We start from the raw sequence: 14,200 nt of genomic DNA, 5'->3' as shown, positions 1-14,200 counted from the left end.
TATTTAAGGATTTTTATCTCTCTTGACCCTTTGCTCCGCTACGCCCAAAACCTTCTTCCACCCCTGCGTAAGCTCAAAAAAGATATTTCCAGCTGGAAATCGCTTCTCCTCTCTCTCTTGGGCAGGGCTGCCCTGTTTAAAATGATGTCCTTGCCCAGATTCCTCTACGCCCTGCAGAACACCCTGGACCCTGTTCCAACGCCTTACTTCAAGGAGGTTGAGGGCCTCCAGAGAGACCTGCTATGGGACGGAAGACCGCGCATCGCCCTGAATAAGCTGACTTTGAACTGGTATGACAGAGGCATTAGCCTCCCCGACATTAAAAAATACTACTGGGCAGCACATCTAGCAGCTGTCAATCATGGCATGTACGGTCGAAGCGACGATCACGGATATACCATGGATAGATGGCTCCTTCCCGGAGGCAACTATAACAGGGCATTATATTTACGGCCTAAACGATACACATTAACAGGCCCCACCAAACACTCCGTCCAAATTTGGCACGACGCCACTAATTCTCTTGGATGGGGACATAGATTGACACTAGCAACCCCACTTTGCGATTCTGAGAAACTGGGTAACCTATGGAGGTCAAAGGAGTTTGACAGGTGGGACCTCATTGGAATTTCACGTATTAAAGACATTTGAGGAGAGGAAGGTGCCAAGTCCTTCACCGCTCTGCAAAAGGAACACACGTTGGCAGACACTGAATATTTCCGATATGCACAGGTTCTACACTCACTTCAATCTCTTCTACCTATAGGTGCTGTTCCTCCCGAGTCCTCACCCTTGGAAGACAGAATTTTGGACGGCCACCTACCCGAAAAAACTATTTCCTTAATATACATGAAATTGATAAATAACATGGCGGATCCCCTCCAATCATTGCATGAGAAATGGATGCAAGATCGGATTGAGATGGATGATGAGGACTGGCCGGAGGCAGTGTCCTCCCCTAGAGTGGTCGCCATTCCAGCGCACCTCAGGCTGGTACAGCTCAAAATCCTCCATAGGGTGTATATCACTGGACCCCGTCTGATACATATGGGGAAGGCCGATGGTGGGGAGTGCAAGAGGCGAAGTGGCCATATGGGAACATTCATACACATCATATGGGAGTGTAAATACATCAGTTCCTTCTGGCACAAGGTACACAATACAATAAATGCGGTGCTACATGTCTGTCTCCACCCAGAGGCGCGAAGGTGCCTCCTGAATATATGGGAACCTACAGACCTGAACACTCACCAGACACAATGGGCCACGCTGGGGTTCATGCTTGCTAAACGAAATATTGCACAGCTATGGGGCACAGCTCAACCACCCACAATAGGAGCCTGGGAAAAGGACCTTGATTGGTGCATTAATAGGGAGAAGACGGTGTATTCAGCCAGGGGATGCCCCAAAAAGTGGTCCCGTATTTGGAGCCCTTGGAATACCTATCGCGGAGAGATATGTGCGCCGCCTCGTTGTATTGAACAAGATGACCTTCTCACCCCGTAGCATTCCCCTCCTATGTAATGCTGTAACCTTTTCCCCCGTGCGGCATCACAGTACATAGATTTGCTGATACCTCTGTATTGTTTATTTGAACTGATGTATGTTTAATAAGAAGTTCAGTGTAAGAAAAAGCCTCTATTGGTTAGGTGAGAAATACTGGGGATGCCTGTAAATAATTGCCTAGCCCTGTCCATACCTGCCTACATGGAGGGATGGAAGGTCCAGAAATTGGGCAAGCAGACTGCCTCTAAATCAGTTCTTGCAGCCTCTTATATCCACGATTCATCAATGGATAAGATGTCCAGGCGAGCATCCAAGTTCATGAATTTTGAGTAAGTGTGTGGATTGAGTGGTTCAGTGCCACAGTTCCGCTCGCGCAGTGCAGGGAGGAGATCAAAGTGACGCTGAGATGAAGGAGAAGGTGGAAGTATCGGGAGACAGGTGTATCAGGCATTGGGGTAAAGTGGCAGCAGCAACCAGTTTGCAGAAATCAAGTTTTGTTGGTGTAAACAGATAGGAAGTACTTCACTTACCAGAATCAAGTGAAAGAAGCTCACTTTTATTGTAGACCAGTCTGTTAGGCCACATGGGGCAGAACCATTGGCACTGAGCACAAAAGGTACACGGATGGGCATATAATGGGCTTACATTAAGTGCACCTTTGGTGCGCCAGTGGCATGGCCACTATGTGCCATCTGCTGCATGTCCGCGTGCCCAACTTGTTTAAATGGCTTCTTGTCCTGAAAGAGGAGCCGTGTTTTCAGGCAGAGGTAATGCTAGTCTGCAACCAGGAAATCAATGAGGATCTCTGAAAGCAAACTGAGCCCAGCAGCTCTTGGTGTTGCTGTCTAGCTCTCTCGACATAGCAGCTACTAGAAAATAATAAAATGTAAAAAAAACAACAATCCAACTGAAAGGGAGAAAGAACATTTAAACATAATAAACAAGTAAGATTAAAATTGCTCCCCAGGGTGAGAATTTGAAAATGCCACTTAAGAAAGTGTGTGAGCCAAGCACAGTGCTGAGGTTACAAGGATGGATGGACATAGACAAGAGAGATAGACAGAATGTACATGCAGTCAGATGACCATAAAGCCTGAAATGCATATATCTAAGAGTAAGTCCATGAAGCCAGGCTTTGCTCTCCTGTTTTTGTAGTACTCATGTCTATGGCGGGGTGGCAAAGTGAGCTAAAGAATGATGATGGATTCAACCCAGGTGTAATATTGACTTGGGGTGAGTGTCTGAAAAGTTTCTGTGCTCCATCCATCATCTCCTTGCGCTTGCTTTGTTTACTCTAAGTTGGCAGGGTATGCCCAGACGTGGGTCCCTTGCTCACTTTGCCACTGGATTCAAGGTATCCTGGCTGATGAGAAGTGTTATCCTTAAACTAGTCACAGGAGGCTTGTTTCTGATCCAGGGAAGACCTGGATTGGCTGTTCTGGCTGGAGCGTTCTCATGAGGAACAGGGTCAAGACTGATTTGCATATGGCTGGTTCTGAACTGGGGTGGTGTCGTGAGCTGAAGAACAATGATGGATTCAACCCAGATCTAATAGTGACTGGGGTTGATTGAAAAGTTCCTGCGCTTCATCCATCATCTCCTTGTGTTTGCTATGGCAAGTGAGAAGCAGCTCTGATGTGTGTGGCATGACTGGGATCGTAATCAAAAGGGGGAAGTTAAAAGCGATTTCAAGTCAACTCCACTTCCAAAGTCAAGAGTGACAGCCATGAAGTCGGCCCTGGCCCACAGAGGAGTCCGCTTAGGAAGGGTTAGATCTATGGCAATTAAAGTACAGCTCCGTGATATATATTGAAAACAGCATATCGAATTTACACCTTTGTTCTCCACTATTCCCTACCCAGTCCTTACTCCCGTACATGTGTGTGCATGTGGGATGCCATGAGCGGCTTGATTGGAATGTCAGGGGATGGAGAGAATGTTCGCCAGGGGTTTGTAACAGCATTCCTGTGAGAGCCATAAGAGAATAAACATACTGAAACACTTTGCGTTACCTAATTTTTACACTAGAAAAATTGGCTTCGATCATCGGATCCTATATTAAGCTTGGTTGCCAAGAATGTATTACTGCTCACCCCTACTCATACTGTTGTTTTTCCATTCAATTTAATGGTTGGATGAAGTACTTAAAATCGCCTCAGGATCTACACTGGCTGCACTCGTCTTTGACAGGAACTGAGTTATCTCCGATGGCGGGTCCCCTGGGAAGAAGCAGGGAAGCTCACACCCATTATCCCCATTCAAGAGGAGGATTTTAATTGATTTGTCCACCAGGGGAGCCATTTCTTTAAAAAACAACATATTTGATCATCTCTACTTTATATATCGTCTTGTCACAGTGCTTAGACTTTGACTGTTCTTCCCAAATTATTGTTTTGAAAGTGTGATTCTGGTATAGCTCATTCATTAAACTGGTTAAGAATACATTGAACTATGGCATGAGTAATGAATGTGGCGTCTATGCCTTCTATCTTTTTGGAAGTTCCTGGTCACCCTGCTGAAAGCTGGACCCAATGGATTAGATCTTTTGGAAAACATCAGGGGCAATTAACGCAACTAATTATAATTCAGCCAGTAACCCAGCCGTGATGTACAATTGTTTGGGCCTGAAAGGTAAAAGGCTATTTGGCGCACCAGTTGAAAAGGAGGAAGAGGACCAAGAATAGGACGCTTTTATAGAAGCAAAAAGTAGAATTCTAAATAATTTAGATACAACTATGAATGTAATAATGGAACGATAATTTCTATCATAGTTACCAACCACCTGGCAAATCACTTGAATTCTATGTTGCCACCTTAAGGATGTTACCTACTGCACATTCTTTTAGAGAAATGGATGAAATGATTCAGGACCAATTGGTAATGCATACCACATTTGTGAAGGTGCAAGAGAAACTTCTAAGTCATAGAAAGTGGAGCCTTAACAAGGTGATTTCAAATATATAGAAAGATCCATAAGAGGAAGTTAAGTTGCTACGTAGGCCTGAGAACCATAATTCTGACGTGAACCTTGTTTGGAAAAAAAGGGAAGTGGCTCAGAATATGTAGAATAAATTCAACAAGACAAAAGATTTCATGTCTCTCAACGACAATCCTGCATGTTACCATTGTAGGTCAAATTCTCATCTGGCATCTAGCAAAAATTGTCCAGCACTTGTTAAGTTATGCACAGTCTGTGGAAAAGGAGCATTTTCCCAAAGTATGTAGAACATCACATGACAAAAGAGTATACAGTGTGAAAGACTGTTATTCAGAAGAAGATTGTGATGAAAATGAATTGATGGAACACCTAGTGTTACTAGTAGTGATCACCAACTGGACTATGGAAACGCACTATACGCCGGCATAAACAAGTCCCTACTTCGAAAACTCCAGACGATAGAGAATACTGCCGCCGGACTTGTCCTCTGCATCCCCCGTCATGAACACATCAGCCAACACCTTTGAATGCTCCACTGGCTCCCCTTGGAAAAAAGAGTCACCTTCAAAATCCTCACCCATGCCTACAAATGCCTACACAACACCGGACCCAAATACCTCAACGATAGAATCAACTTCCACATACCCAAAAGAAATCTACGATCTTCCAACCTCACACTGGCCGAAACCTCGTGCATCCACAGAGCCAGAGCAGGTGGAAGATCCTTCTCTCACATTGAGGCCAAAACCTGGAACGAGCTTCTGGCAGACATCAGTTTTGCCCCCTCCCTGAGCACCTTCAGGAAGGCCCTCAAGACCTGGCTCTTCGGCTAACGGATCTGCGACCCCCTCCACCCCCCCTCAGCACCTTGAGACCCTCACGGGTGAGTAGCGCTCTTAATAAACCCCTGATTGATTGACCAACAAGGAAGTAGATCTGAGTCAACCGTAATGTAGAAGTGAATGGGGATGATGCTGATGTCTTGGTTGACACTGGGTCAAGAATTAGTATCATCTCAAAAGATACTTACAATACGTGACAGAGAGGCATTGGAGCACATCAGAATCATTCTGGGTGCTTAGGGTGTGCGTAAGATCAAACTGGAGGGAGTATAAGAAGCAAACTTGTCTTTAAAGAACAAGAATATTGTTACAAAGGTATATGTGGTATATCACAATGTGAGCATCTTAGGATGGCTAGAACAGCAGAAGCTTAGAATGGTAATAAACCCATCTCAACAACCTTATGTGTTCAGCATTGTAGAAGATGGATTGGACACCATTCTTGAACAATATAGAGAAGTGTTTAACTAGAAACTTGGATGTCTGAAATACATCAGACATGAAATTAAATGAAAAACAATTTCTCGTCCAGTCAAACAACATATTAGAAACAAACCGTTGTCAGCATGCACAGAAGTGAAGACTATATTAATGGAATGGTGTGACAATGAAGTGATAGAGCTAATCAAGGCTTTGGAATGGTTGTCTCTGGTTGTGATAGTGAGAAAAGAACCAGCTTAATCCATTAATGCATAGCCCTTTGTCAACTGATCCGCAATATAGTGGTAGATTGCCAATGACTAACATTAGGAAATGAGATGGTGATGACATTGAACCAAGCTAACATCTTCATGACCCTGAACTTCAGTGCAGTCTACCACCACATACAACTGGACCAAATATACAAGAAGTACACTGTATTTGTCACCCCTGAAGGAGCATTCCAATTTTGTAGGTTATATTTTGGATTGTGTTCAGCTTCTGCTGTGTTTCAACTTGTCATAAATCAGCTGTTTGCAGGCATGCATGGTGTTAGAGCCTTCCAGGGCAACATGCTAATTTACAGTAAAACAGTTCATGAGAAAATCAATATTAAAACAAGTATTACAAAGAATTCAAGAAAGTGGATTACCAAAACAAGAGAGAAAATGCAACTTTTAAAAGACACTGCACAGTACCCGGTCATTTGATTGATGAAAATGACGTTTGTCTGAAACCTCCGTTAGTCTCAGGAATTTCAAATTCACCCACTTCATGTCACGAAGATGAATTGTTGTCTTTTTTGGGCATGTGTGACTTTCATTCAAAGTTCATACAACACTTTGCAGACAATGTAGAACCATTGCATATGACCTCTAAGAAGCGTGTGGAGTTTATATAGAGTAGTGAATGTGATGGCAACATGAAGGAGATACAAAAAGAATTGGAGCAAGCTCCCTCACTACAAAAGTTTGTTGAAAAACTACAATACATTGTGACCACGGATGCAAGCCGGAAAGGACTAGGAGCTGTACTCAGTCAAAAGTCTTCTAAGAGTGAAAATACTATTGTGTTCGCATCATGTAAATTGAGAGGGGCAGAAAAAACTACTCAGTGATAGAACAGGAGTTACTGACCTGTGTATGGGCAGTAAACAAGTTTCCTTTGGGTAATATAATTTTTAATCAGAACTGACCATAAGCCTCTTGTTAGCATCTTAGAGGGTGATTGACCAGGTTAAACTTCACCAAGAATCGGCAAGTTGACCTGTAGGCTTCAGGAATACCAGTTCAGAATAGAACACCTTACAGGGAGAATGAATGTCTCAGCAGAGTACCTGTCACAAGCTCCTTGTGATGAAGAACAAGATAGGGATGAGGCCGAGGATAATGATGATGTAACAGTATCATGTCTGGTTGATTTTGGGGACTCAAACACTGCTATCAATCAATCAGATTTGTAAAGTGCATGACTACCCAACCAGGGTTTACCAGCGCTGGTGGAAAAGACCAGACAACCCACACAAGCTCAGAAAAGCAAGGTTTTAAGTAGCTTCCGGAACAAAACATAAGAGCTGCATAATCACCATTCAACAGGTAAGCTATTGCATAGCTTAGGACCTAAATAAACAAAAGAACGTTCACCTTGTCTAGCACTTTTGAATCTTGGGATAGAGACTAAATGAGAGTTGCCAGAGCGTAGAGCTCACCTGGGGACATGGATGTATGAAAGAGTTTATATATGTAGGGCCCATTCAATGTCATGCTTTTAAAACATAAACAAAGTCTTGGACTTGATACGTTTGGCATTTGGGACCCAGTGTAAGTTATATATATGCTTTGATTCAGTCCGTGGGATGTGACATAGCAGACGAGCCGCAGGACTCTACACAGTCTGAAAACGCCTCAGCCGAGACTGCATGACCCCCCAAATATAATACATTGCCATAGTCCCGACTTGAAATTATCAAGTCCTGCACTACGTTTTTTTGCAGGGTAGGAGGTAACTACCACATGATGTTTCTCAAGGATCTTAATATTCCAAAACAGCATGCAGCTGCCCTTGTAATCTGTTGCTCCATAGTAAGTTTGCTATCTAACCAGAAACCTAGGTCCTTAATTGACTCACTAGGGGCGGGGCAAATGGCCAGTATGTCTGGCCAGCAATGTGGACCCCACATCTGAGTTTGGTTGCCTAGAATGAGCACCTCAGTTTTGCTTGTAGGCTGGTAGACAGATTAAATGTGGTCCTGTCATCTATTGCAGCAAATGAAAAGATAATCTGAGTGTCATCCGCATACACATATATGGATAGACAAAACTTTTCCGCTATTTTAGCTAGGGGTTGGACATAAATATTAAAACGAAAGAATGATTGACAGCTATTAATAACCTAAACACATTAATTAAGGTGAAAGATAACATTATTAAAGGATAGCCATGTGAAAGGGTATTTGGTGAGGTCATTAAGCCATTTTGGAAGATAAAGGATGATATCACTGTGGTAGATGAGTTTGTGTTATGTGTTGATACCCTGATTGCACTGTCATCCTTGAAAGGAAAACTAGTAGCTCTTGCTCATGATGGTCATGTTGGAATGACTGAAAAGAAGCTAAGAGCAATATACTGGTGGCCTTCAAAGGACCGTGATGTTGAGGTCTATGTCAATCAATGTTGCACTTGTTGCAGTGTTGATAAAACTTTGTCGACACATAAATGTCCCATGCCCTCTATTGAGTTACCAGAAGGGAAAAGGTTGGAATTAACTTTATAGGGCACATGAATGTCTTTCCCCTTTGCATGCTATTGTTATAATTGATTACTTACCCAAATGAATTGAGGTGACATTTCTGTTCCAACCAATTACCTCAGAAGTAATTGAGTTTTTAAAGGAATTGTCTTGTTGCAAAGAATTTCCACAACAATTGGTAAGTGATAATGAGGTGCAGTTTGTGTGCCAAGAGATAGTGAATTTCTTGAAGGTGAATGGGGTAGAAAATATAAAGCCATCTTTCTATCATCCCCAAATCAATGGCCATGTTGAATGCTGCTAAGGTCACATATTTCAGTTAAAGCTGCCCTCAGAACAGGATATGGTCATACTGCACTGCTCCCCACAATACCACTGGAAGAACTCCATTTGTATTGCTTATGGATAAGATGCCTAGTACATAATTGCCACCATACTGGTCATTGGCATGTGAAAAATGGGAAGGCAAGAGATAAGCCGAAAAAGATGTCCAAATGCGGAGCCTAGTGTCTAAATGTCAATGTAAAATGCGCAGCAACTATGATGCTAAGAAAGCTGTAAAGAAAATGTCTGTAAGAAATGGTGACCAAGTAAGAGTGAAATACCCCATGAAAAGAAACAATATGAGCAAATAAAGTGAACCAAGGTGAGTAGTCAAAACCAAGGGTTCTGTAATCCTATTAGACAACGGTCAGTGGTGGAATGGATTGAATATTGTAGCTGTTGAACCCACTAACAGCCTCATGCATCAACCCAAAATCCAGTCGGTAAAATACCGATTCGGTAATAGCTCCCGGTATTAAGTAAAAAATACCCAATCCCAATGCATCAACCCAAAAGCAGAAATCGCTATTTAAGGAATCCTTAAATAGTGATTCTTTAAATAGGGATTCCTTAAATACCGATTCCTTAAATAGCGATTGCATTTAAGGAATCCCAAAGTGAGATTCCTTAAATGCAATGCATCAAAGTTAAAAAATTAGCGATTTCGCTAATAGGGGGAGCAAATTACCATGAAGATGAACTGCATGGTAATTTACAAAAACTTTGAAAAATGCACTTTTGTGCATTTTTCAAAGTTTCATGTTGCGCACACACATGCCCTTAGAGCATGTGTGTGTGCAACATATGTGCACATATCATTTTCAGGGGTGCAACAGGGTGTCCTTTTGACACCCTGGCACCCTTGAAAGTGCTCCCGCTATTAGCGATTCGGTAATACCGAATCGCTAATACAGACTGGCTTTACATTCATTCCTATGGGCCTCCAAGCCCATAGGAATGAATGGGTAGGTATTCCTTATTACCGATTCGGTATTACCGATTCGGTAATAAGGAATATTAAGGAATCGCTATTTGAATAGCGATTCCTACATGCATAGCCTTTTGCTATTCCTTATTAGCGATTCCTTATTTTTCGCTAATAAGGAATCGCAAATGGCATTGTTGATGCATAGGCCCCTATATCTCTAAGAGGGTCCATGTTCAAACAATAGGGAATGATTGAGGCAGATGGTAATGAAGAGACCAGTGTGCATGAAGGATTGAGTAGTGAAGGAACTAATGGTAAGTATTGTATCAACATTTCCTGGCAGAATGAAGGACCAATTCTGCTGACCATCCTAGAGTTAAAAGAAATGGTGCTCCTCCCCTTAGATTCAAAGGCTATGTACTTGAATAAATCTTTGATGAGAGGGAGAAGATGTAATATGTAGAAAATAGCTTATTGTATTACACCATTGTTCTCCCCTCTTTCCCACCAAGTCCTTCCTCCCCTTTTGTGTGTGTGCATGAGGGGTGACACGTGCTGTTAGATTACAATGTTGGGGAAGAGAGATAACATCCGCCGGGGGGTTGTAACAGCATTCCTGGGAGAGTCATAAGAGAATAAACATACTCAAAGCCTTCGTGGTACCTCATTACTACATCCTCTCTCTGCATTGATAAGTGACCAGATAACGTTTGGAGGTTTCACTGCATGAAGGTGTATTGGAAATGTTATTGTTGTATCTTTATTCCTTGCAGAGAGGGCCTAGTGCAATGCGAGCACAATGCCTCTCACCATGGCTACAGTGGCGGAACAACCTTTACAACGCAACTTTTACAACGCACTACACTTACAACGCATTTTTTACAACGCATAATCCATTACAACGCATGACATTACAACGCATGACACTACAACGCATTTTTAAAAACTACCTTTACAACGCATTCCATTACAACGCATACTACCATTACAACGCATACCATTACAACGCATAATATTAAACTACACTATCCAACACTTTCCCTACTGTTGCACCCCCTGGAGTTAGAATAGTAATTTTTACCCCTATACTATCCAACACTTTCCCTACTGTTGCACCCCCTGGAGTTAGAATAGTAATTTTTACCCCTATACTATCCAACACTTTCCCTACTGTTGCACCCCCTGGAGTTAGAATAGTAATTTTTACCCCTATACTATCCAACACTTTCCCTACTGTTGCACCCCCTGGAGTTAGAATAGTAATTTTTACCCCTATACTATCCAACACTTTCCCTACTGTTGCACCCCCTGGAGTTAGAATAGTAATTTTTACCCCTATACTATCCAACACTTACCCTACTGTTGCACCCCCTGGAGTTAGAATAGTAATTTTTACCCCTATACTATCCAACACTTTCCCTACTGTTGCACCCCCTGGAGTTAGAATAGTAATTTTTACCCCTATACTATCCAACACTTACCCTACTGTTGCACCCCCTGGAGTTAGAATAGTAATTTTTACCCCTATACTATCCAACACTTTCCCTACTGTTGCAACCCCTGGAGTTAGAAAAGTAATTTTTACCCCTATACTATCTAATAATTACCTTAAATGCAATTTAGTATTATGCGTTGTAATGGTATGCGTTGTAATGGTAGTATGCGTTGTAATGGAATGCGTTGTAAAGGTAGTTTTTAAAAATGCGTTGTAGTGTCATGCGTTGTAATGTCATGCGTTGTAATGGATTGTGCGTTGTAAAAAGTGCGTTGTAAGTGCATGCGTTGTAAAAGTGTGCGTTGTAACGACATACATCCCTACAGTGTAGTGTGTATTTACTATTCTAACTCTACGCTGCCTTGATACTGGATTGGGTATTCAGTAGACCGAAGCAAATATAACCGCATTTTTTGTTTTTTTAATGCACTTGCTCAAAAGTACCTAAACACACTGCAGGAACCAATTTCTATAGGGTGCTGATCTTCACAGAGATGGTGTTTGTCTAGGTTTGTTAGAGTTTACCAACACTGCGAGAATCTGTGCCGTCCAGGGATGGGGTCCAGGAGAGAGAAAGCGAAGAAGAGAGAGAGAAGGAGAGAGAGAGATGAGGGAGGAATATGTCACTTTACTCTGCACGGGTTTACAACGCGTGTCATTACCCCACATTTTTTACTTCGCAAAATCTTTTACAACGCTGGGCTTTTGAACGCATTGCATTATCCATTACAATGCAATTTACAATTCTAACTCCACCGGGGCGTTGTAATGGGGAATGCGTTGTAATGATTTGCGGTGTAAAGCCCTGCGTTGTAAAAGATTTTGCAGAGTATAAAATGCGGAGTGATGGACTGCCTGGTTAGAACTTTATAGCCAGGGCTGCTTTTGATTCCCAGCCCAACCCTGACAAATGCAGTGATTTCGTCACCTGTAAACCACTCAAGGAGTTGGAATACAGGTGTTCCTGGACATCCCAAGGTGTGATTAGCCTTGGATGTTTGTGAATGTCCACAAACACTTATATTTGTGGGCATTCACAAATTACTATCATTCCCCTGTCCAGCTTGGGCAAGGTTGGACTTTTACTCCAGCACATTACTGGCATAAGTACCAGTTCCAGGGCAAGAAGGGGAATGAAACATCCCCAGATTTCCACGAGGCCTTGGGAAAATGGTTTCTCCCCCCCAATGGTATGGAGAATTCCATATAGTGGGAGTGGGGTCCTGATTGGAAAAACACATGACATTCCAGGAACCACCATGGAAACTGTGCTTGGCACAGCTTTCTGTGCAAATTCTTGGAAGTTTTTGTGAATTTTAAAAAGTGGTACATTTACAGTGTAAAGTGTAGATTTACTTTTTTTGTAAATAGGCCCTTGTGTGTGTGCCCTTTAAGGCTGGCACCCTACTGCTAACCAAGTGTGGGCCTAGCACAGTTACTCATCAAACCTTTGGTATTTGATCAATGTTTGTGGTGGAGATGAACCGGACTGTAATATGGTATTTATTCCACGTCCAGAAAGAAGTATTAAAAACATTTATCAATGTCTGTCTTCCAGGAATTGTCTTCAGCCATGGAGAGCCATGGAAAGTTATGCGGAGATTTACTTTATCAACGCTGCGCGATTTTGGAATGGGCAAGAAAACCATAGAAGACAAAATTCTGGATGAATTGCAGGCCCTTATTACGCATTTCGAATCTCATAAGGGTAACTCATGGGTGCTTTTATTTTTATGATATTATGGTTGCTGTGAGATTTAATGGAGCCACTCAGTGAAGTACTCTGCATCCTAGTTATTTCAGTGGATGAAAAAGTGTATAAATGTACACCATTAGAGGACCATGTATATAGAAGTTTTGTCCTGTGATATAGTCTTTGAATGTGTATCTGATAGTTATTTCACTTTGTAAAAATTGGGATAACAATGTTGTGCTTATAAAACTTCAAAATAAACTTCTGCCATTTCTAAGTGCTGCACATATCAGGCTGAAAGGCTCAATCTGGCCTCCAGATCACAACAAATGTTAACTCACTCTTGCTGGCTTATTTCCTGGAGGTTGAATGTGCCTGATTTAGAAAAATGTTGCATAAAGTAGTAAAAAATATGTGCTTAGTTGTAAAGTTGTAAAGTTATGTAGAAATGCCATGTACTTGTTTTTATCAAATGATTACCTGCAAACGTAAAAACTATATTTACATATTTGTAAATGTATATGACTATGAGATGTCTGTTTTATCTAAGTAATGTCTGAAACAGGAACAGCTATTTTGCATGCATTTGTAAAGTCTTTAGGTCCAAAATAGTACACAAAAACCATGTTAATAGTATGACCCCTAGCATAATTTTAATACAACTGCAAAACAGACATAAAGCATCTTAATAACATCTAGACTCCCTTCTCAAACAATCATGCACAGCTGATAGCAACTTCAGAAAGAAATTATATTTTGTGAATAACAAAAGCCTAGCTCACCATGAACCTTACCCGTGAAGCAATCATGTCAACTTAACATGCAGACCCACATAAAAAATGGAGACCTGGATGGGCGTAAGGTTCCTGGGATTTATAGAACTCACCATTTTTCTGTCTTATCTTAACCACCCTATTTGTCTCCAGATTCTTCTCCTCTGAACACGTGCCCATGACATAGAGGACATTTTACTATCATAGTTACCCTCGTCTCCCTCACTCTCCGTGTATGGTCCAGGTCCTTGCTACATCACTTCCCTGATCTTTGGCCACTGACTGTCTTGCTCACTGAGGTCCTATAGCACTCACCTTCTCTCAGTGCCATAATTTGTCATGGTTATTAAAATATTCCAGGATCTTCCTATAGATAGTTCCTTGTTTGATCTCTCTTACTGTTCACCTGAGGATGATTAAAAATGGCTGCTCCTTCAGGCAGGACCTTATAGTCAGCCATGCTAAGAGTGTGGGTGAAACCCAATGTTTTGAACTTAGTGGGTTTGCATCTCAGTAGTTTAAAGAAGACACAA

At 41.9% G+C, this 14,200-nt stretch overlaps 1 protein-coding gene across 1 annotated transcript in view; it reads left to right on the top strand.

Moving 5' to 3' along the window:
- Nucleotides 1-14,200, top strand: part of LOC146796632 (cytochrome P450 2K1-like) — a 137,147-nt gene that overhangs the window by 26,088 nt on the left and 96,859 nt on the right. Inside the window, exon 3 of the mRNA XM_085629297.1 lies at nucleotides 12,760-12,909. Within this exon, the coding sequence (XP_085485423.1) occupies nucleotides 12,760-12,909 (150 nt within the window). The remainder of the gene's footprint in view (nucleotides 1-12,759; nucleotides 12,910-14,200) is intronic.

This window comes from Triturus cristatus, chromosome 10 (assembly GCF_964204655.1).
Source record: "Triturus cristatus chromosome 10, aTriCri1.1, whole genome shotgun sequence".
NCBI classification, from domain to species: domain Eukaryota; kingdom Metazoa; phylum Chordata; class Amphibia; order Caudata; family Salamandridae; genus Triturus; species Triturus cristatus.
Note: the sequence above shows the minus strand (reverse complement) of the source record. Positions and strands in the feature narration are given on the sequence as shown.